This window comes from Aethalodelphis obliquidens, unplaced genomic scaffold (genome assembly GCF_003676395.1).
Source record: "Aethalodelphis obliquidens isolate GAN/ISIS:26980383/991018 unplaced genomic scaffold, ASM367639v1 scaffold21, whole genome shotgun sequence".
Classification (NCBI taxonomy): domain Eukaryota; kingdom Metazoa; phylum Chordata; class Mammalia; order Artiodactyla; family Delphinidae; genus Aethalodelphis; species Aethalodelphis obliquidens.
In genome coordinates this window covers 18061357-18084832 of record NW_020837965.1, presented here as the reverse complement: position 1 = coordinate 18084832, position 23476 = coordinate 18061357, and the positions used below count along the sequence as shown (strand labels likewise).

The 23476-nt window shown below is 53.2% G+C and overlaps 2 protein-coding genes across 7 annotated transcripts in view; one reads left to right on the top strand and one right to left on the bottom strand.

Annotated features, from left to right (window-relative positions):
- ASB2 (ankyrin repeat and SOCS box containing 2) overlaps positions 1-3715 on the top strand; it is a 49062-nt gene extending 45347 nt beyond the window's left edge. For 4 of the 5 annotated variants that reach the window (XM_027120425.1, XM_027120426.1, XM_027120427.1 and 1 more), the window contains one exon: positions 806-3715. In XM_027120425.1, coding sequence (XP_026976226.1) covers positions 806-942 — 137 coding nt within the window. In that variant the 3' untranslated portion in view covers positions 943-3715. The remainder of the gene's footprint in view (positions 1-805) is intronic. The other variant, XM_027120429.1, reaches the window with a different exon arrangement.
- Positions 3716-5776: 2061 nt separating this feature from the next.
- FAM181A (family with sequence similarity 181 member A) lies at positions 5777-7994 on the bottom strand. 2 transcript variants are annotated; one of them, XM_027120836.1, is made up of 2 exons: positions 7885-7994; positions 5777-7179 (listed from the first exon to the last, which is right to left on the bottom strand). In XM_027120836.1, exon 2 carries the CDS (start codon positions 7091-7093, stop codon positions 6215-6217), a length of 879 nt encoding a protein of 292 aa, XP_026976637.1. In that variant the 5' UTR covers positions 7094-7179; positions 7885-7994; the 3' UTR covers positions 5777-6214. The 2 variants fall into 2 exon arrangements, with proteins under 2 accessions (XP_026976637.1, XP_026976636.1); XM_027120835.1 differs by lacking the exon at positions 7885-7994 and adding an exon at positions 7714-7785 and having other exon boundaries at positions 6092-7179.
- Positions 7995-23476: the final 15482 nt, after the last annotated feature.

Here is a 23476-nt window from a genome sequence, read left to right as displayed (position 1 = left end):
TGCCTCCCTCCCTCCCTCACCCGGCAGATTCCTACCCACCCATCGGGACCCTGCTCAGATGCGCCATCTGGTGTGGAAGCCTTTCCCCAAAGCTCCTGAGTGGGTACCCCTGCATCTCTGGCCCAAGCACGGGGCCAGCCACAGTGAAGGCGTCAGCATGTGTTTGTTGAATGAATGAATGGCATTCTTTGATTCAGCAAATACCTACCCTGTTCCCAGGGCTGAAATGAATTACTAGATGCATCAGGCCCTGCTCTTACCTCTCTCTCCCGCTCCCCCCGCCCCCCAGCTGAGAAAACTCCACTGAATGAGGTATCCCGGGGGCCTCCTGGAGGAGGCAGCCCGGTAGGATTCTGGGACCTCCTGGAAACTGCCCAGTCCCTGCCCCTTGACCCTGACTTCTCTGCACCCCCCAGAGCCCAGAGCTGAATTCCATGCATGGGGGCACTTAAGAGGTCATACTTGCTAAGGCTGTGGGGAGGGGCGGGCTCTGGGCTGGTGTGTAGAGGAGGGGGCACAGGACAAAGGAAATGCCAGTTCTAGTCCCAGGTGTGATCCCTGCTAAGCCCTCACCTGTAAAATGGGTTTGGTACCTGCCCTACTACTTCCCTGGGCTGTGCAGACGGATGAGGGGTGACGTCTTTTCAGTTGGCAGGGGCCGGGGTCATGGAGCGTGGGGGTAGTCTAGGCACCCGCTCTCTTAGCCAGCTATGTGGGTTGGCTACTTCCCACAAGCCAGGGTCACAGATGCAAACTCTCTGCCGCTTGCAAACGGCGAATCAGCATCTCTCTCTCCTTTTTCCAGAACCTCCAAGACCCCTGGCTCACCTTTGCCGGCTGCAAGTTCGAAAAGCCATTGGGAAATACCGTATAAAACTCTTGGACACGTTGCCACTCCCAGGCAGGCTGATTAGATACCTGAAATATGAGAACACCCAGTAACCGGGGCACGTGGAGAAGGAGTGGTTCCTCAGACTGTTTCACTGAGTGTCAGGACAGCAATGGCCCCAAATCCAAGAGCACCTGGTGACAGATGAGGCTGTGGGCTGCCTCCGTCTCAGCTGGGGTAGCGCCGTGATCTCACCGGCCTCCGGGCCAGAGCTTTGCGCAGAGCAGAGGACAGAATGTGTCACGTAGGAGAAGAACCATGTTTGTTTTCAAATGGACAAGGAGATCCCCGACCTTCTCTGCCATCAGGGATGGCAGAAGGCTCCATTCCTGGGGCCAGGAGATGGGACCAGGGCAGGACTTGGGGTGGTCTGGGGAAGGCAGGTGCCAGCAGGGAAGCCCTGGCGCCACCTCTGGGCTGTGGCTGGAGAGCTTTTGGGGGTGAGTCTGTCTTTCCCAGACAGCCTTGCTGCAGAGTGTCCCTGTGCCCCTCCCCCTTTGCTCTGGGAAACTCTCCACTTGACTCTGAGCTCTCTCCCCAAAGGTGTGGCCCAGGGGAGTGGGGTGGGGAGACCTCGGTCCCAGAGGGCTTCCTTAGGTACAATAAATGTTGCACAGATGGTGCCCTGCCCGGTGAAGTCCCTTTCGCCAGACCCCTCCGGGGCCTCAGGTCCTTAGCCCAGCTCCTGGCAGGAGTGGGGGAGGAGCAGGTGCTGGGACAGGGCACATGGACCCCTGATAGTGTCACTTTGGTTTGGGCTTCCGAAAGGCCCAAGAGAATGTGTCCTTCATTCACCAGAAGAGACCTGACAGCCCCAGGAGAGGGGACAGCTTCCTGCCCTGTGGTTGGAGTAGCCAAGGTTGGCTTTTCTCTCCCGGTTCAGTTGTCATGGAAACTGGAGCTTCATCACAAACAGGGTCTCAGATCCTACAAGCCTCCTGACACCTGGGCTTGTCCTATACACGTGTCCCCTGGCGCTGTCTTCACGTCTTACCCGTTTTGCTACAAAAGCTGAGATACTGGGAAAAAACATTCAAATACCGGCTCCTGTGAGCAAATGCCGGAGGGATGGACATCATCAGCCCTTGCAAAGGCACCACGCTTGAGAGACGGGAAGCCTCGTGCCCCCCATTGCATCCTTCCGTCCTCACGTGGGTGCGGGAGGAGTCCGGCAGGAGCTGCGAGCCCATTTGGGGTGGTGCAGGTGAGAGAGCTGAGGTCGGGCACAGCTCTAGTGCTTTCTCGCCGTCTGAGTCCCGCTCGGCTCGCCGAGATTGCCTTGTTTCCATGGAAGTCCCAGTGACTCATAGGCACTGCCTTCCTTCACTGGTTAAAGCCACTCAGGTGACACCAGAGCAGGTGACCTTCCTCAGAGTCTGCTCCGGCCCCGCCGCAGGAGAGGCTTCAGCGAGGTCAGATGGAGTTTCTGGCTTTTGGCAAACAAGCAGCTGGGCAGGTTCTGGGATCACTGGTCCCAGGCTGGCTCTGCTGTCGGCTCACTCCTCTGGGGCCTCAGGTTGCCATCCTTGTGGCCCCTGGTGGCCTTGCTGGCTCTGACACGCTGGCTTGCCATGGAACCAGTAAGTCCCAGTGTCTTCCTGAAGAGGATGAGTCTGACAAATGACACCTCCCAGCCAGGGGTCAGAGGGGACCAGGCCACATCTTGCCCACTCCCTCCTGGTACAGGAGGGAAAACAGGCCCAGAGAGGGGAAGGGACTTGCCTGGGTACACACAGCAAAGCCCCGGGATTCCAGCCCAGTAGTGCTTGGCTAGAGTCCCATGCTGTCTTGCTTCAGAGATCCTGCGTCCTCCCAGACTGGGGATGTTCAACCCCAGGGTCCCAGGGGAAGGGGCCAAGGCGGGCTCAGTGCATAGCCAGAGGAAAGCCCTGACTGAAGAATGCCTTTGCTGACCTGGGAGCCAGAGGGGGTGGCAGTCAATGATGGGACAGAGCAGAAAGATGTTGTTTGGGGGCATTTGGGGTGGGGCTGGGTACCAGGCAAAACTCTTAAACCTACAGCACTTCTCAGGTCGCCTTATGTCCTAGAGGGTCCTAACAGGCAGCGGCCACAGGCATTGGGCAGGATGGGGACGCTGGTCTGAGGGAGGTCTCCCCTGGAGGAGGTGAGTCTTGAGGAGGTGGTGGGAGATGTGGGAAGGGAGAGCTCAGCCCCTGGATTCAGCGTCAGCACCGTTATTTGCAGGATGTGGGGCCCGGCTTGGGAGGCACAGGAGTCACCTTGGGTTCTTAGAATATTGATGTACGTCCATACCAGTCAGTCTCAGCCACTGGTCAGAGCCCCTCCACTCCAGTGCCTTGCCCAGCCCCGCACCTCCGAATCACTCAGCAGCTAAAGCGTAAATGCCCTGCTTCCCCCTGGGGGGTCGGTTCTGAGTGGTCAGTGCTCACACTGTGCCAGCGGTTCCGTGTTTTGACCATCTCTGCTGTCAAGAGGACTGGACGGACACCACTCCTGCGCCTACCCAGCCCCTGGGAAGACTTCAGCCACAGAGGTGTCTGGACAGCATCACCAAACAGTAAACGTCCTGAAAGTGTCTTCATTTCGTGAGCAGGGGCACATTTGACCCAGTGCTGGAGATCTGAGCCTGTGAGCGGGAGATGAGTTCCTGGGTTTCATGTTGAGACACCACCATTCACTTCTTGGTTAGGGAAGCAGCTGCTCCTGCTACTGCGGCTGTCTTTTGTTTCTTTGTTTTTAATACTGAAGTTCTCCAAGTTGTGTTTTTCCCCAACTTGCTTCGACGTGGAAAATCACGGTGTCGGGTGCTTCTGTTGAGTGGCACCTTAGTAAAGGTTTCTGCTTCCAGACAAGGCTCTCGGAATTTGAATTAAGGCACTGCCAGGTATCCCCTGGGAAAGGTTGAGCCCCAGAGGAGCTGTGGCGACCCAGGCCCGGTGTACTCGAGCAGCACCCCAAGAAAACATGCCTCCCAGAGCTGGGCTCCTTCTCTGAAGGAGTGCGGGTGGCTGGATGACCCGGGCACCCGTTCCCGTGGGTTGCGCACTCTATAAACGACACTGAGATGTCGGTGTGGAAGGACCTACAGACACCGTCCGATAACTAGGAGGGGTGACTCTGGGTTGGTGCACTTTCCATCCTTTGTGAAGTACTAGAGTGCCCGGCACTCACAGCATCCCCACGGCTACCCACGTGGCAGGTCTATTTTCAATCACAGTTTTTGGATGAGGACGTTCTGGCACAGAGAGGGCAAGTAACTTGCCCAAGGTCACACAGCTAGCTGGTGGCAGGGCCCAGATTAGAGCTTTTAACACCCTGCTGTACAATGTGGAGGGGCCGAGCCTCATCACAGTGGGTCCTGCAGGGCCTTTGTAATGATGTGCAGGTGGGGAGAGAAGGGGACATGCCTCCTCCAGGCCCCCTCTCTGTTCTTTAAAACCAGAGCAGCCTGAGGCAAGGGCTCTGGCTGAGGACTCCCTACCGCATGAGCCAGATAATAACTCAGGACAACCCTGCCTGCATCATGTGGCCTCATGGCTCTGAAGTCCTCTGAGACCATCAGGCAGAAACCACCAGAAACCCACCGGCTTCCCAGTGACGCTGCCCCTCCATGTGGATGCCCCTCTCCAGGGGAATGCTGGAGTAAAAACAGGCAGGGTAGCAAGGGGCCTTAGCAATCACTAATCCTGAGACCTTGTGTTAGGAAGGATTCTGAGGCCATATCCGGGCCCCAACAGAGAGAGTGTGTGACCAGTTGATGATACTTGCCTTGGACTCAGAAGTGGTGGGTGCATCTGTTTGCTATCTTTGATCTAGTCCCTGCTTTACAGAGGAGGAAACTGAGGCACAGAGCGGGCATTAACTTGTTCAACAGTATGCTGTTGATTTGGGAGCCATAGTCCCCAACCAGGCTGGTCCCCTGCACCTGTCCCGGTCGTGAGAACTGTGTTTTGATGAAATGAGCCGCTTAGCGCCCATGGCAGCCCCTACGCTCTCAGCCACGGAGCCATGCCACACACAGCAGCGCATATCCTGGGCCAGTGTGCGGTGCGGGCCAGAGCAATGCCCCACCGACTGAGGTCTGCACAGGCATGCGGGGGATCCCTCAGGCTCTGGCTCTGCCGGCCCCCCACCTCCCAAGGCTGCTGGTTTGGGCACTATTGGGGCCAAACCAAGGGCCACTCCCCGCCACCAGTGCCCCCCTCTGTGCATTGTCCCAGGCAGAGGCCCTCATCATTCCACTGGCAGGACACCTAGGGTGTGCCAGGGACTGCATCAGGCCCGGGAAGAGAGCCATTGGCAGGTAATCTAGGAATCTGAATGAGCTAGACATGACGATGATGATGATGATGATTTTGCCCATGGACATAGAACCAAAGACTATGTTGAAAAAAGGAGCAATTTGGTCAAACAACCAGTTGTTTTGTCCACAAGGGGCTCTGCTCCTGCTTGGTCTTGGCCCAGTCTCTGCCCTGAGGCTGTGATTGGAGTGGAAGGTACTGCAGAGGGAACCATTCTCATCCCACCCCTCATCCTGCAGGTGGGGCAGAGAGGCCCCAAGAGGAAGGCTCCAGCCCCACATCCCACGGCAGAGCCAGGAGCACAGGTCCCCCTGCCCTGGTCCCAGCCTCCCTATTCTCTAGAGCAGTTTGGACCCTCTGGGTAGCCACACCCTCCCCGCTCTGTTCTCTGGCGTGGGGAATCAGAGCATCCTTTCCCGTGAACTGTCTCCACCCTCCTTCCTTGGAATTGAGCGGTTGGGCCCCAGTGCCCATCCCCAGACATCACAGAGGTCTCTGGGCCACTCCAGGCTTCCCCCACAGCCTCTGTAGGTGGCCCTCCGTCTGGGCCAGCTAGCATGTCCTAGGCCTGGGGACCATTCAACTTCATGGACCCAAGATGTGAAAACTGCAAAAGAAATGTCTTTATTCTTGTAGCCTTCTTAATATTTACAAAGAACAAGAAGAACAGAACTGAGATTGGCTTACACAGTGGGTGGCAGATGCACAGGTGCGTAACTCTGGCTTTTGGAACGGCCGGCAGGCCAGAGCAACGCCCCGCCGACTGAGGTCTGCACAGGCCTGCGGGTCATCTGTCGGGCTCTGGCCCGGGTGGAGAGGGGCCGGCCGAGCCCGGCTCCACCGCTCCCAAGGCTGCAAGGGCTGGCTGGGCAACTGCCTGAGAAGCCCCTGCACCGATCCTGCCCTCCCCCTCCCCCCACACACAAAGGGAAGGCTCTCAAGAGGCTACACCACTGCCCAGCCCACTGCTCACCAGGAGAGCTCCCGGGGTCTCCAACACCCCTGCAGGCCAGCGGTGGGGACCAAGGCCCTCCCAGCCCGGCTAGAGGTAGCCAAAGACGTTGAAGATGGGCGGGGGCATGGCCGGCTTGGTGGGAATAGGCTTCAGAACCACGGGTCTGTACACTTTCTGCCCGGGGCCTTCCACATCCTTGCAGAAGTGGGCCAGCTCGCCGGGGGAAGCCGAGCTTTTCCGCCAGAGGCCCAGGCTGGGGAGCGGGCTCTGAGGCAAGGCCCCTGGAGGGCCTGGGTAGATGGGCTGTCCATGGTACTGGAAGGGGCAGCAGTTCCAGGCATTGACACGGCCCACCAGGGAGACCCCAGGCATCTTGAGTGGTTCCTTTTCAGCGGGTGCCCTTGGGGATGCGGGCACTGGGGCTGTCTCGGGCCCCCGGGGCTCCAAGCCCTTGCAGTGTTTCTTACCCTCATAGGGAGGTCCCTCCCTGGGGCCCAGTCCCCCCTCCAACCCCACGGGGTAGCTTTGGGTGGGCCGTGGCTCTTCCCAGAAGGAAGCCGGCAGCTGTCTTTTCCTCATGGGCACCTGGCCAGGCCTGGCAGCTTCTGGATCCGGCCCGTGTAAGGTCTGCTCCTTAGAGAGACATTCCTCCCTGTAGGGGTTCCCCAAGGCCTTCTCCTTGCAGCACCTACCCCCGCCGGGGCTGGAACTGTGGCCAGAATCGAGGGGCAGCCTCCCAGGCCGGTCCTCGGACCCCCTTTTCAGGTGAGGCTCGGCCCCTCTGCCGGGGAGGCCCCGCGGGAGCCGGGAATACTTCTGGGAGAAGCGTTTGAGCTGCTTCTGCAGGTACTTGCGGTGGTCCACCGAGCGGCGGCAGGGTGCAGACTTGTCCAGGGCCGCCTTGATGTCGCTGGATGCCAGGTTCACGAAGTTCAGCAGCATCTTCACGTCGCTGTCGGATGCCATCACCAGGGGACCGCTGCACGGGGCTTTCCATGAAGAGGGCGGCTCTGCAGGCGGCTGGCGGCTCCAGGGAAGGGCACGGAGCTGACCTGGAGGGACACAGCAGCCGCTGGAGTCTCTGAGCAGCCACACTCAGCCCTCCCCAGAGGGCACGTGGTTGCAGACAGTGGTGCTCACCGCAGCACCCCTCAGCCCTAGACAGAGTCCTGGGTCGTGGGACGCTCCTTCGAGCCTCTAACCCTTCCCAGCGCATCTGTGATGCACAAACACATTTCGTCTTCTTGGGTCTGTTGCCCTGCACACGCAGCCGAGGCTCAGAGAGGTCGGGCGACTTGCCCAAGGCTACCCAGCCACAAGTGGCATTGCTGGAGCCCACTGTGTCTCCCACATACCACGCCACCGGCATCCACAACCTGCCAGCAAGGTTTTCATTTTCTGAGCCGAGGCAACCGCTCCACTTTAAGGCAAGGCCAAGCCCCCTGTCTCTCCAGCGGTGCCCTCCTCCTCCCACCCCCGCCCCCAGCCCTGCTAGCATCCACCCCCCTCCTCAGTCCCCACGCTCCACCCACAGTTCTCACGCAGGACAGGCAGGACCCCTGTCTGGCACTCAAGCCGAGGCCTGCCTGGCGGGCTGATCTCAGGCTGTGGGCAGCAGGGACTCCCCCGTAGAAGCATCTGCAGCAATTTCATGCCTCCTCGGCCACCACCCGCAGCACCTCGCCCCTCCCCCAGGCCCCAGCCTGCCCCACGTCCCCACCCAGTGGGGCCTGAGACGCCTGGACCTCCACACTGACCGAGGGTGCGGGGCCCCGGGCCCCGCCAAGGTGGCCCGGCAGGTTCCCCGCCGCAGACCTGGGTCAGGCCCGGCGCGGCCGGCGAGCTCCGTGGTCCGGCTGGAGGCAGTTGTGCAGCCCTCGAGCGGGCTGAATGGAGGACGAGTCCCCGGAGCTGGGGGGCCCCTCAGGCCAATCAGGAGCGCCTCTCCAGATACAAAGCATCCCAATCAGGCGGCAGCGCCCCGTTCCCACATTCTTTGCCGTCACAAATTGTCACCATGGGGACCATCACAAAAAAGACAGCTCCCAAATGCAATCATTTCCCGGTAAATTTCTACCCTTCAGCCCACTCTCCTTCTCGGCCTCCACGCCCCTCCTCCCCTTGACCTCGGTTCCCTGATTTCTCGAGGGGGCGGGGTGTGTGTGTGTGTGTGTGTGTGTGTGTGTGTGTGTGTGTGTGCGGGCGCGCGCGCGCGCGGGCGCGCACGAGCGCGGGTATGTATGTGTGTGTGTGCGCGCACGCGCGCGCGCGCACGTTTAAAAAGTCCAAGATTGAGGAGGGGCTGGGCCCAGAAGAGATGGGCTGGCAAAGCTCCCCCAGACTCCAGGCCTACAGCTGCCATGCTCCAGTGCAGACAGACAATCGGATGGGGTGAGCCGGGGCGGGCTGCTTTCCCCGCTGTCCCTGAGTGTTGAGTGGCTCTCTCTGCTCTCTGTCTCCCTCTTTCCCTCTATCCTCTGTCCTCTCTCTCTCCCCACCCCCTTCCCAAGGCATCGGGCGCTGGCAGGCCTGCGAGGGCGGGCAGCACACTGATGTTGGAGAGGTAGCCAGGGCAGGACTCTCTAACGAGGTGCTGGGATATCCATGGGAAGGGAACTGGAGCTCTCAGGAATCTTGTCTTTATGTTTGCTTCCTCAATTGAGCTGCACAAAGCCTGAATTGCCCATTCAGCGCGGCCGGACAAAAGGTTGGCGTTGCACGGTCCCCTAGCATTTGTAGTCAAACAGTTAGGGACTTAAATCGAGTCGTCATGATGGAGAAAGAGGTGGACAAAGCCCATAGAATTGCCATCAGCAAACATTTTCCTGTGTCATATTAGCCAGTCTCCATGGCTCCCCCTGGCCTGGGGACAATGGCACAAGTTTGCACACTTGGCTACTGTCACCGTGCCAACGCTGGCGGGGCCCGCAAGCAGGGCCGCTCTGAGCAAGTAAGGGAGCCTAGAGCCAGCCTCTGGCCCTGCCCACTGACGGCCCAGAGGGAAGGTGAGGCCGCAGGCGGAGGGAAGCTGCCTGGGAAATGCTGATGGGCAAGGCCTCCATGCCAGCCAGCTGGGTGGGCCCCCACCATCCCATGTTCTGCCTCTTCTCTCCCCTCCTCCTTTCCTTCCTCTTCCTTTCTTTTCCCCCTTTCCTCTGCCATCTTCTCTTCCTGTCCCTAGCCAGCTGACACCAACCCACACCTTGACGTACAACCTATAATGCCAAGGACTCCTCTCCAAGGCTCCCACTCCCCCACACTGGGAGCACTGGCAGGGCAGGAGGACTCACCCAGGAGTGGTGGTCCCACCCCCTCCTGCTGGCCAATAGGCAGCCACCGCCAGCACGAGGCGCCTGCCCACAGCACTGGGCTCCAAGCCGCCTCCTCTCTGGCCTGAGAGTCTCTACAGGCAGAATGACGGGTTCGGAGGAGAATTCAGTTTAGGCATTTACGAGCCAGTGCCCTGTTCTCTATGCCCTCTTCCCCTGCTGCTGAGATGAAGGTGACCTTGGACCGGAGTATCCTGGCTTATTGGCCCGTATCTGCAGCAGCGTCTGTGTGGCTGAGGGCTACACCGCTATCACTGTAAACCCCTGAGGTTTAGGGGTTACTTGTTTCTGCAGCATAACCCAGCCCACCCTGACTGGTAGAAGCAAGAAACATCCTTTCTGCTCCAAAATGCCCTGCACACACACGGCTGGAGAAAACACTCTAATGCCTGAGGTCACCAGGTTAGGCTCCGGAACTGCTCTCATCACGGCTCCCCACTGCCTGCTGCCCAATGGAGGCTGGGTCAGCCAGTCTGATGTGCGTTCCGGTTCCTCCATAAGCCAGCGCCGGCCCAGGAGACACCTTCTCCATTACTCTCTGCTGGGACACTGGCCCCATTCCTGCCTGGCCTCCGGCACACTCCGTGTCTGCTCCTGCCTGCCCCTCTCTCTGGAACACCTTCTCCCTTCTAAGAGCATCGAGATGCTCTCGGGCCACTCTGCTCAGATCTCAGCTTCCTTTTAGACTCCAGGGCACCTGCGGTCACTCCAACCCACCTGATGCTGCCTGCCTGTGACAACATCCCCTTGCTTTTCAGCCAGTAATGGACCCTCGTCCCCAACAGGTCCCTGAGCTGCGTGGGAGTTGAGTCTGCATCTTTAAAAATCTCCAGAGCTCTTAACACTGGCTGTTCTTCCACCAAATACATTTTGAGGAAAGAGGGAAGGGAGGGAAGGAGGGAGGGAGAAAAACATGGGGTGAAGACAATCGATACTTGTAGGGCATCTGGTTCGCGCTGAGACGCATGCACGTGGACCGTCTCACGTGGCCCTGAGACAGCTCCGAGGGTGTGAGTGTGGCCGTCACAGAGGAGGAGCACGAGGTGCAGTTACTTTCCCAAGGCCCCGCAGCTACTAACCGGCAGCACTTGAACTTGAAGCCAGGACTGTCTGTGTACAAAGCCCGTGTCTGTCCCACCAGCCCTCGCTGATTCCCTGAGCTGTCAGGAGGCCTCGCAGACCAGATTTTCTACATCAAGTCCTGGGTTCAGCTCTTGCGTCCTTTTGTTGGAATGTGACTCTCAACTTCCGACTCAGGAACATGGGAGCCGTGGCTATCGGTGACCAGGCGAGGGGAGCGGGGCCAGCTGTGGCTTGAACTGTGGCCTGAGAACCTGATCCACGGCCCCACATGGACGCGGCCGCACCCCAGGCCTCAGGCCAGGCCTCTGGCGCTGCCGGTGACCCCTGCTGGGGAAGGCTTCTCCGTGATTTTCCAACGGGCCGTATAGACAGGTGGAAAAACATCACTAACGATAATCATGCTTCCCTCTCGAGAGTCCTTCCACGGTCATTCTCTCATTGTGGTCCTGGTCCTGTGCAGGGAGTGAATTGTTCTCCCTGTTTACAGTTGGTGACACACCCAAAGACAAGCCTCAGGCTTCTGCTTCTTGGGCCCAACTCAGGCAGCCCTGTCCCCTCAGCATTCTTCAAGGCCCAGCTCAAACATCCAGGAAGACTTCCACCTGCCAGCACTGTATGCGACACCGTCTCCCATCCCTCCATTTACAGATTCAGAGATGAAGTCTAACCTCCTTTACTTGACAAAAAAGGCCCTTGGGAATCTGAGCCCTCCTGGGGCCCGGCACAGAGTAGCTTCTCATTAAGTGTTTCATGAATTAAATACTTTGGCCATCCTGCCCAATAGAATGTATCCTTTGGACTGGAAGCAACTGCTTCCTGTCTAGTGTTATTGTTCATTGCTTGCCCCACCCTCCCAGCCTTGCCTGGGCAAGCTCCAGGTTCTGGAGTTCTGGAGTTCTGTCTGCCGGTTCATTTCTGTATCTCTGGTGCCTAGAATGGCCTTGGCACAGAGCAGGCCTTCATGACTGACCCTTGTGGCTGCCATGGTTGCACTCGATGAGAAATTGTGTGTTCCTTCTCGACTGTGTGTTCCTTCTCGACTATGTGTGCCTTGAAAGCAGGAAGCTCTTTTTCACAATTGCATCCCCCTGCGCCAAGCAGGGGCTCTAGAAAGCTCTGTTGAAAGCAAGTGAGCTGTGCTGAATTGACTTGAGGGTCCCGTCCCAACCATCTGCTGTCATTGCCATGCATCTCCTACGTCCCAGTCGTGTTAACCCCGCCTCAAGTTTATCCACGCTATTCATCACGAGGGACTCCATTCGGTACCTACTGTGTGCCAGGACCAGCGGGTGCAAGGGTGGGCGCATTTCGCTTGCTTCTCTGTTCCCAAGGCAACTTACTGGCGGGGAGAGATCAACTTTGTCTTGATGATTAAGCATCCATCTTCGGGCCCATCCAGCGGTGAAACGAATGACACCCTAACTTTCCTTGGCTTCCCAAGCAAACTACTATGGACCACCCATCCAGAATCTCTGGATGTCATCTGACATGGTCCTCTTCTAGAATTAGCTGACACCGGTGCAGCCTGAAACTGAAAAGCTAAAGGAGGCAGTGGGCCATGTCTTGTGCCAGCCCAGCCAGAGGGAACCTAGGGAGGTGACCTGGGGCAGTGCGCTTTCAAACTGCTTTTATGCAGAGAAGCCCATTAAGAAATAGTGTGTGGGAGTCCAACATGTAAAACAGTGACAGCAGTGTGTGGTGAGTACAGATTGATTTTGCACACACAAATGCATACTTTCTACTTATTTTGCAAACAGTGGATTAGAGCAAGGAGTCTGTTTTGATGACAGGGAATGTGGAAATAAGGGCCTGTAGATTACATTCTGACATCAGCTGTACTGTCCAGCAACCCCCGCTCAGGAAACGTACAGAGGCTACACTGGGGGCAAGGGCACAGTGGTCCAGCCGGCACCTCTGTGGATGTATGACGCGGACATCACAAGATGATTTATGTAACCTCCTTACATAGTGGGAGTATTTCTATGAAAGACCAGCCTGAGGCTTGCTGTCAACTGTAATTAGAGCAGACGGGCTTCCTGTTTCCTTGTAATGGGAGGCGTCGGGTTGAAATTTGGCTGCTGGGCCGAGGGCTTCTGGCTTTGGCGACCTTGCCTCACAACTGAGGCTGAACATTAGTATGGCTGTGCCCTCAGAGCAGCTAGAGACCTCACGATGACCTGGAGAGGTCACAGCCCAGCTCAGACAGTCCCTGTGTCCTGGGCCACAGCTCGACTGCAGTGACAGAGACAAATGTCAGTGTGATCAAGTCCCATATTGGAAGTGATTTCACTGCATTATTATGAAGCCAGAAGGGAGACTGGCTTTGGAGATAAGACCTCTGAACTCTGCCCATACCTGGCTGTGTGATCTTGGACCAGTCACTCACCCTCTCTGGGCCTCAGTTTCCTGGCTGGATTACATTAGCAGCTCTCAGCCTCCATGTTGCACACATGGACATTGGTGTGGGGCTGGTGTGTCACAAGTCAGTGTTAGTTACAAACATTCCAAACTTAGAAAGTGTGCTTTTTCCTAACATAGATTAGAGCAGATTCAGCATAATAAAGTTAGGTGAACTCCTTTGCATTCTCTTGTGCTTTCTGGAAAGTTATATGAACGAGCAGGTGAGTCTGAGGACCCAACTCTCCAGGAAGAGAGGCTAGAGCCTCAAATTTTCATTCATCACATGGGTTCTCAGGAAGGGCAGGGTTCAGAGAAAGAATTTTATGTTGAATGAGGTGAGAACAGACATCCGTGCCTTGTTCTTGGTCTTGGGGGAAAGCATTCAGTCTTTTACCATTAAGTATGATGTTAGCTATAGGATTTTTGTAGATGCCCTTTATCTGGTTGAGAAAGTTCTCCTCTATTCCTAATATGCAGAGAGTTTTTTTTAATCATGAATCAGTGTTGAATATTGTCAAATGATTTTTTTCATCAATTTATATGATCATGTGGTTTTTCTTGTTTAGCCTATAGATATGGTGAATTATACTGGTAGATTTTCAGATATTGAACCAGCCTTGCATTCCTGGGAAAAACACTCTACTCAGTTAGGGTGTATAATTCTTTTCATATATTGCTGAATTTAATTTGCTAATATTTTGTTGAGGATTTTTTTTTCTCTTCTCTATGTTCATTGTGTGTATTAGTCTATAGTTTTGTTTTTTGTACTGTTTTTGTCTGGTTTTGGCTTCATGGTAACAATGACCTCATAAAATGAATTTGGCAGTGTTTCCAAATTTTTTTTCCTAGAAGAGTATAAAATTGGTGCTAATTCTTCAAATGTTTGGTAGGATTCTCCCATGAAAACATCTGGGCCGGGGATTTCTTTGGGGGGAGGTTTTTAACTACAAACTCAATTTCTTCAATAGTAATAGGATTATTCAGATTGTCTACTTCATATTGGATGAGCTTTAGTAGTTCGTAGTGTTTGAGGAATTGATCCATTTCATCTAAGTTGTTGAATTTATGTGCATAGAGTTGTTCATAGTATTCCTTTATTATCATCTTGATGTCTGATGTTATCTGTAGTGCTATCTCATTTCATTCCTGATACTGGTGATTTGTGTCTCCTTTTTTGGTCAGCCTTGCTAGAGGTTTAGCAATTTTATTGATCTTTTCAAAGAACAAGCATTTTATTGATTTTCTGTATTGTCTGTTTTCAATTTCATTGATTTCTACTCTTTATTATTTCTTTTCTTCCCCCTTCTTTGGGTTTGTTTTACTTTTATTTTTCTACTTTCATGAACTTAGATAATTGAGACTTTCTTTTCTAATGTAAGAAGTTAGTGCTATAAAATTTCCTCTCAGTGCTGTTTTAGCTGCATCTCACAAATTTTGACATCGTTTATCTTAAATTTCCATCGGTTCAGTGCGTCCTTGGTATTTCTCTTGATATATCCTCTTTGACCCTGTGATGGTTAATTTTATGTGTCAACTTGACTGGATTATGAGGTACCCAGATGTCTGGTTAGTCATTAGTTCTGGGTGTGTCTGTGAGGGTGTTTCTGGAAGAGATAAGCATTTGAAATAGTGGACTGAGAAGAAGGCATTGCCCTTCCCAGCGTGGGCGGGCAGCATCTAACCTGTTGAGGGTCTGAATAAAACAAAAAACAGAGGAAGGGAAGATTTCTTCTCTCCCTGCCTCCCTGCTTGAGCTGGGACATCAGTCTTCTCCTGCCCTTGAACTGAACTGGGATTTACATATTCAGTTCACTTGGTTCTCAGACCTTTGGACTCAGACTGGAAGTACACCCATCAGCCTTCCTAGGTCTCTAGCTTGCATATGGCAGATCATAGGACTTCTTAGCCTCCATAATCACGAGTCAATTCCTCATAATAAATCTCTCTCTCCCATATATATATGTATGTGTGTGTGTGTGTGTGTGTGTGTGTGTGTATAGATTAGATAGACAGATAGATAGATATAGTTTCTCTGGAGAACTCTGACTAATTACAGATGATTACAGACCCACTGATTACTGAGAAGCATGAGCGGTATGTTGTTTAATTTCCGGTGCCTAGAGATTTGGGGAGTAATCTTTCTGCTATTGATTTCTACTTTGATTTCATTATGGTCAGAGAACATACACAGTATAACTTGAATTCTTTTATATTTGTTGAAGTTTGTTTAATCACTCAGGGTATGGTCTATCCTAGCAAATATTCCACAAGCACTTGAAAAGAATGTATGGTCTGCTGTTGTCCGCTTGAGGGTTCTATAAATGTCAATTAGATCTTGCTGGCTGATGGTGCTGTTCAGTTCTTCTACATCTTTGCTGCTTTTCTGTCTGGTAGTTCCGTCAGTTGCCAAGAGAGGGGTGTCTAAGTGTTCAACTATAATTGTGGATTTGTCTACTTCTCCTTTCAGTTTTATCAGGTTTTACTTCATATACTCTGCAGTTCTATGGTTTGATGTGCAAACATTTAAGATTGCTATGTTTTCCTGGTTGGTTAGCATTATGTAATGCTTCTCTTTATCCCTGGTAATTCTTTTTGCTCTAAAATCTACCTTACTTGATATTAATATAGCCACTCCTGCTTTTAAAAATTAATGTTTGCATGATATATCTTTATTCATCTTTTAACTTTCAACCTGCCTATATATTTATATTTGAAGTGAATCTCTTGTAGACAATATGTGATTGGGTCACTTTTTAACCCACTCTGCCAATCTCTTTTAATTTTTATACCATTTATGTTACATTAACTGTTGATACGTTAGGGCTTAAGTCTGCCATTTGGTCATTTGTTTTCTGTTTCTTTGGATATATCTCTCTGCATAGTTTTATTAGTGGTTGCTCTACGTATTTCAGTGTACATACATAACTGTTACAGTCTATTAGTTTCAACACGTTGCCATCATCTTACTGTTGTCCTAAATCAGTGCTTCTCTACCCAATGCCAGGCTCCTCCTGAGACCAACAAATTCAGAATCTTTTCTACTGGGGCAGTGGGGGGGAAGGTGAGGCCGGCCCCGGTATTTTTAAAAGCCCCCCAGGTGATTCTAATGTGCAGCCAGGATGGAAGTTCACTGCCTGGATGCTCTCTGAGACTCCTTCCAGGACAGATAAATTGGGCAGGTGTAGGTTCTCACAAAGCCTGGAAACATGTCCAGGTCTGAAACTTCACTATAATTCCAAGGCTAGAAGTCACTTAATACAGTGAAGTAAACCTGTGGCTGAAGTTAGGAGGAATGAGACAGACACATGGCCATCTCACCAAGGAGGGCTCTGCTCTTAGCCCATGCTCAGTTTCTCTAGAAGTCAATGCTCCCAATTGTTCTAGAGGCTGGCCATTCACAAAACACCTGAGTCACTGAGTGAGCATCAGGAGACTGGGGAAAGGCTCAGGATCCCTTCGCCACCATTCCTGGGGCCAATTCCCAGCCAAAGAACCAGCCTTTTATCATTTCCTTCACAGATGCCAACTGTTCACATCCATCCCCGGGCAGACATCACAGCAGGTCAGCACCCTTTCCTGCTGACCCCTGCAGTGGCTCTGTACCTTTCAGCAGCCTCCACCAATTAAGATAAAACCCATGGTCAATCCCTACCCAGCTTATGGGCACCTTGAACTCTCTTAATTCACTTTATATCATGTTCATTCTTCACCTTCCACTGCCTCGAATCAAGGTTAGCTCGGAACACACTTATCACGTATCTCAGTTACCTTATAGATCTAGCTTTCAGACTTCATTGGTTAATTAATTCCTTCTGGTCAGAATCACTGTCCACTCACATCCTCCTATGACACGTGGTTACATATCCTCTATTCAGGGGCTCAACAGCAGGTGAGTCTTTGGAACATTTTAAGGAAAAAGTGAAGGGCGAAGCCCCTGAGGGAGGCAGGGGCAAGGGAAGCACTCTGGGATCACACACACCTGGAGTGGAAGTTCGCTCCACCATTTCTTAGCTTTGGGACTTCGGGCAGGTCACCTTATCACACCAAGCTTCAGTTTTTCTCTCTGTGAAACGGGGACAAGGAGAGCTATGCGAGACTCTTCTAAGGATAGTCAGAGCTCAATGGCTCAGTTCCAAAGCATTTAATGAGCACCTACTATGTGCAAGGCATTCTGTGAGGTGCTGGAGATATCAAAATAAATAAGACACCCGTGCAAACAGCCTAGCAAATAGACCTCTTACTCTATGCTAGAGGATGTTCCCAAAACGTCATCTATATTAACTCCTTCATAATGAACTGGCTGTTGCTATTATCCCCACTCTACAGATGAGGAGACTGAGGCACAGGCTGACTAGGCGACTTGCCTAAGACCCCACAGCCAGAAGAGGTGAAGCTGGAGTCCAACCCCAGCAGATTATTATGGTTTTATGGTTAATCATCATGTTCAATAAGCTCTGAGACTCAGGTTCTTCATCTTTAAATGGAGCTAACAGTAGTTCCCAGGCAGGGTGGATGATGGGAAATAGGAAAGATCATCTTTGAAAAAGACTAACATGGTGCCTGGCTCATAGTTAATGCCCTTCCCTCACTTTTTCCTCCCCTCTGAGCTGGGTCCAAACCTGGCAGGTGAAGCCCACCTTGGGCATGTCTCACCCATAAAGGGGCTGATGTGACAGGAATGACACAGAAATAGTGTCTTAGTACCCCTGTTGGGTGCCCCCAATGGACCGCTGCCCCCACATTCTCGCCACTGCCCCGTACTGATCCCTGCCACCCTCCACATGCCTGTCACCTTGACTGTATCTGGTGCCTTTCTGATGTGTCTCTTCACCTCATCCAGGGCACCAGCCAGGAATGAAAGTCTGTTTAATCTCAACTGCCAACTCGGATTTGATTGGTAATGGCTGGCAGGTGCCCCCTGGAAAGATTCTGAGGGCCCCGCAGGGCTCAGCAGTTAGAATGCCCTGATTGGCTAGTGGTGTCTTCTGTGGGCCTGGATAGAGATAGCTAGGTGTCCCTGAATCCTGTCTGATATCACAGGATGCAAAGCTAGGGGTATGAAGCTTGACATTCTGGTAACCCAACCTCTGGGGTTTTCATCAAGGGATCAGGGCCCCAGAGAAGGGAAGCAACTCCCCGAGGACTCAAGTGCTCACACTTCCCAGGCCAGAGTTCATCAGCTGAGTTCACCAAACTGAGACTGGGGTGTTAGGCGTGCTGGAGAATGAAGACAGTGAGAAGTTTAGTGCAATGGAGAGGAGAGGTTGCCACAGGGAGTGGGGCAGGAAAAGGCTAGAAAGGAAGGTTGTCCTCCATGTATATTTGCATACAGTAGGCACATAATAAAGTGTGCCGAGTATATGATTTAATGAACAAACTTGAACATGGAGCAAAATGATTGGTTGGTTTCTGAGTCCTCTTGGGAACTCAACAGATAGTCACTTGACAACCTGTAAACAGGTGCCTCTTCAGTGCTCGGCCTTCCCAGCCACAGATCTCCCTCTCGCCTGCTTTGCGCAAACAACACACTCTCATCATCAGAGAGGAGCCCTTGCCCCCTAGGAATGGAATTTCCCAAGAGGAGCGTTTGCTCCCTGGGAATGGGATTTCCCGAGAGAAAGATGGTGGGCAGGGGTCTGACTCCCCTTGAATACTGCAATGTGCTCAGGGTTTTATATCTGCCATCTTGTTTAATCCTCGATGAATGAATGAGTGAGTGAATGAATGAATGAATGAAACTTTCTGAGGTGGGCGTTGTCCTTCCCATTCAACAGATTAGGAAACTGAGGCTTGGGGAGGTAGAAGAACTATTTCTTTTAACTGAGCTGAGCAGCAGAAGAGCTGGGTTTGACCTCAGTCTGTGTCTATACCGCAGCACCCCTCAGAGAAGGGGGGGCATTGTCCCCTCTTGTCTGTCTCTGACCTCACGGATTTCCAGCCCTCTGCTCCCCGTCTGGAGCAACTGTCCCACTTTGGCCATATACAGCGGACTCCTTTTCATCATCTAACTGCATTTCCTGACCTCTGATCACAACTCTGTGTGTATCCCAAATCCAACCCAAAACAACCCCTTTAAAGAATTCTCTGAACAAAGTCCACAGGAGAGGAACATTTGCATGATCAGCAAATGGGCTGTTCAGGCCGGCTTTGTGCATTCCATTCCCGAGGTCCCCGATGGGTCCTGATCAGGTGAGAAGGGAGTCAGAAGAGTTGCCACGGTGAATGCAGTAGGCCCCTCACCTCTGTCCCAGCACCGAGCCTGAGCTCTCCTGGCCATCGTCTCCCCCTTGTATTGCGTTCCTGTGCTTGGTACATGGTATAACCGTTCTCCTTGCTATTCCTCAGTCACCAGGCACTTGGCCTTTGCATGTGCTGTTCCCTCTCCCTGGAACTCCCTTCCCCTAGATCAGTGATTGGTAAGCCACAGCCCGCCACCTGCTTGTGTAAAGCTTTACTGGGACCCAGCCATGCCCATGCATTGACCTGTTGTCTATGCTGCTTTTGGGTGACAGTAGCAGAGCGGAGGGACTGTGACAAACACCAGAGGGCGTGCAAACCCGAAGTATTTACTATCTGGTCCTTCACAGAAAAGTTTGCCACCCCCTGCCCTGGATCTTTGCAGGCCTCGCCCCTTCACCTCCTTTATGTCTTGCCCCACTAGCCTCCTGGTGTGTCTTCTCACCCCCCATCCTATCCTCCTCCACTGGCTTATTCTTCTCCATCGCCCTCACCTCCGAAACACTGCGGCTATTTACTCACCTGCTTTACCGTCTGCTGCCACTAGAGGTCAGTCGCACGGAAGGCAGGAACTTGGACCTTGCTAACAGCTCTGTCCCAGTGCCTAGAACAGCACCTCACACAGGGTGCCGAAAAATAAGTTCTCAATGAATGAATGTGTCCCAGACTCCTGGGCATGGGTCTGGCCCATACCTCTGGGCCTCTGCCTCAGTTTCCTTTGCCAGATCTCTTGCCAGGTCTCTCCCCAGGGAGGCTGAGTCCCATGATGAATGGACGCTGTCCCCAGGAACACCCAGCCTGGGTTCAGGCAAGCCCTGTACCACTTCCATTGCATGAAGGTCTCATCGTATTAAAAACATTTCCAAAGACATTCTAAAGTGTCTTTTGAAGGTACAGAAATGGTGGTATTTTAAATGTTTACGTGTGACAGAATAATGCTCTCTTAACACAGAAAATCACTGCAATATAATGGTGCAATTTGCAAGATAGTTACAGGGTTTATTTTCAATTTTAATTAATTAAATTCAGTTAAAATATTAATTAACCTCTATTAAAGTAAGCTAAAATAATTAATTTTGAAATAATTAAAATGAATGTTAACTTAGATATTAATGAATAGTGCCCAGGAGGACACAGGTGAATGTTGGAGAATCACTCTTGTTTTTATGTTTTTTCTTCAATCCTGTCAAATGGTCATCTCATTGGAGGGAATGTCCAAAGCCTGGACCAAAAAAAAAAAAAGAGTCCCAAACCTCAGTGCTGGGGAATTTCCACTGAGGCACCTGGAGCAGCGCAGGAGGGTCTGCCTTGGCGTCATTTTCACCTCCACTCCCACCCAGCCTGCCCCTGGGCCCCTGTGAGCTCCTAGCAGATGCCTCCTGTTGGGAGCTGATGCTCCCTGAGACCAGAAAGCACCAGCCAGAGCCTTACTTCCACTGTAAGGAGACACACTGGGGCTCAACTTCACTCACCAAATCCTCCACTTGTGCGGGGCGGAGGACAAGAGCTGTGCCCTGGGGCAGCCGGATCTTCTCCTGGGTAAGCAGTTGGCCCAGAGAACATAGTTTTGATGGCTAGTTGAGTGGTGGTCATAATTTCTTCTGCAAAGACAGTGCATTTTTGCTTTTTTTGTTGTTTGTTTTGTTTTGTTTTGTCTAGTTTGCAGTACGCGGGCCTCTCACTGTTGTGGCCTCTCCCATTGCGGAGCACAGGCTCCGGATGCGGAGGCTCAGCAGCCATGGCCCACAGGCCCAGCCGCTCTGCGGCATGTGGGATCTTCCCGGACCGGGGCACGAACCCACATCCCCTGCATCAGCAGGTGGACTCTCAGCCGCTGCGCCACCAGGGAAGCCCTGTTTTGTTTTATTTTTTGGCCACACCACGTGGCTTGCTGGATCTCAGTTCCCCGACCAGTGATTGAACCTGGGCCACGCAGTGGAAGTCTGCAATCCTAACCACTAGGCCACCAGGGAACTCCCATAGACAGTGCATTTTGTATATGAAAGCCCTGTTGACTGGCTCTTTACTTCCTGTCTTAACTGCCTGCCAGGACCCTAAGGGCTCTTGTTAGTCTCTCCATCAGACACCTTGAACCACAGGACAGAGGTGGCAGGGACCTTGGAGGCCATGAGAAACCCCATATGGAGGTGGAGAGAGAGGGCTTTGGAATCACAGCCTCCTTTCTGCCACTTATCACCTGGGTGACCAAAGGAAAGCCACTCAAGCAATCTGAGCCTCAGTTTCCTCCTCTGTCACCTACTTGTCATGCCGTTGGAGGACGCCCAGGTAACACGGGCGTGTGCTTAGCCCAGGGCTGGCCGGTGGTCATTTCCCTTTGTGAAGGCCATTCATTTTATCCAAGCCCCTTGTTAATTGGATGAGGAAACCGAAGCTGAGAGGCGAAATGGCTTTTGCCCAAAGCACCCTGGTGTATGAGAGGCATGAAGAGCCTCCCAACTCCAAAACCAGCGCTCCCACCCTCTCTTCCAAGCCCCTTTCCTGCACCGTGTGTTGGTCTGGAGAGGAAAGTGCAGGATTCTTCTGTGAGCGCTCGGCTTTGGCGTCAAGGGGCCACGAGAGGGCGCCCTCAGAATTGCTCAGGGTCTCCAGCATTCAGGGTGAGCGAGCCTTTAGGTCCATCTGCCCCAAGGTTCATGGCCTCCCAGGCGCGCAGCCCATGCTCCTGCCCCTTCAGGACTCTAAAGGCAGCCCTCCACGTCCCACCCCACCCCAGCACCTTGAAGGGATTCCAGCGCCCCTGCTTATCTCCCTCTCGCCTCCACCCTCCAGCCCCTTCACCCCAGGATTATCTAATCTCTGTTTCCTGAGTAGTCTTGGGATCCTCGGGAACCCCGCATTGTTTTTGTCCAGCAGGGGCTCAGGATCACAGTGATGTTGTTTGCTCGTTGCTTCCACCCACACCCCCATCCCTCTACCCACCCACATCTGCTCAGCACCAGTGGGTGGGCGGGCCCAGGCCTGGGGGATGGAGGAGGGCCCAGGGGCGTCATCCATGGGACACCGCCCCTGCCTCATAGAGGGAACATTCCAGGAGGGGAGCAGACTTAGCTACAACCGTGATGACAGGATGCTCTTCAGTGCCTTACTGCAAAGCAAGCAGAGGGGCTGGGGGTGGGAGCCCCAGGGCGGGCTTCTGGAGGCCGGTTCTCCTGATTTGAATCCTAAAGGAAGCAAAGGAGTTGGCCAAGTAAAGAAGGCCCCCGGTTCAAAACAGCCACGAGGGGAGACCCTTGCCTCTGGGTGAGGACCCCCACTCTGGACACTTCCCCCCATCTGTAAATGGGAATAATAATTAACACCTACTCTGCTTCTTCTTAGAATGAAAGAAGGCGCAATGACTGAAAATGGAAGCAGGTTGGAAACTCTAAAAAGCCATGCCCACATGGGGATATATATTTCAGCACCAGTGTTTGCATCATTCGCAGGGCTATACCCAGTAAGCCTCCAGTTCACGGTCCCCAGCACACACCCTCCCTCCCCTGACCTGCTGGCAGATGCATTTCCTGGGTCCCTAAGGACATTCCCCTCAGGGACCCTGCTGCTGACCGCACCAAGGCTGCCCACCCCTCTTCCCTACCTTGGCTTTTCCCTGAGTCATTGTAAGGTCCTTCCTAAGGCCTATTAGAATAAAAGCAGGAAGAAAGGCAAGCCAGCCTCCCTGGAGGCCATCCTGCAGCTCTTAGAAGACTAAAGAAATGATCTTTATACTATGGAAATGATCCCAGGCGACTATGGGCACTGTGTCCCCTGCACCCCAAGGGTGCTGGCCAGGAAGACCTGAGTCTGGGGTGAGGAGCATTGTTTGAATGTTGGCATTGCCCCGTCGCCCCTTTTCCATCTTTTTAAACCACACAAATGACAAGCGATTTCCAAATTTCATTCTCCAAACACAGTCCTCCTGGTCTGGGGTATGGGTAGAATGAGAGGTGAGCCAGCGGGATGCTGCAGCTGCCCCCTCCATGTGCCCAGTGGACCACTTTAAACATCACAGGAAGCATGCTTACATTCTAAAGCCTGAAGTTCTCTTTGTTTTGGATTCTCTCCTCACCTGGCCATGTACCACCGAGTGTATTATGCTCCACTTCTCCCAAATACATTCCCCTACCAAAGAGCAGGATGGAGTCATCTGGGATCTCACCCAGGTGGGCAGGAAGGCATTGCCAGAGACCAAGCAGCCTCTCTGGGGGCTCTGGTTGGTCCAGGAGCCCCCCTGCCCCCGGGTGGGAGGCCTGCTGAGGGTCCTGGGCAATGGATCCAGGATCAAGGGGTCAGCAGGGTT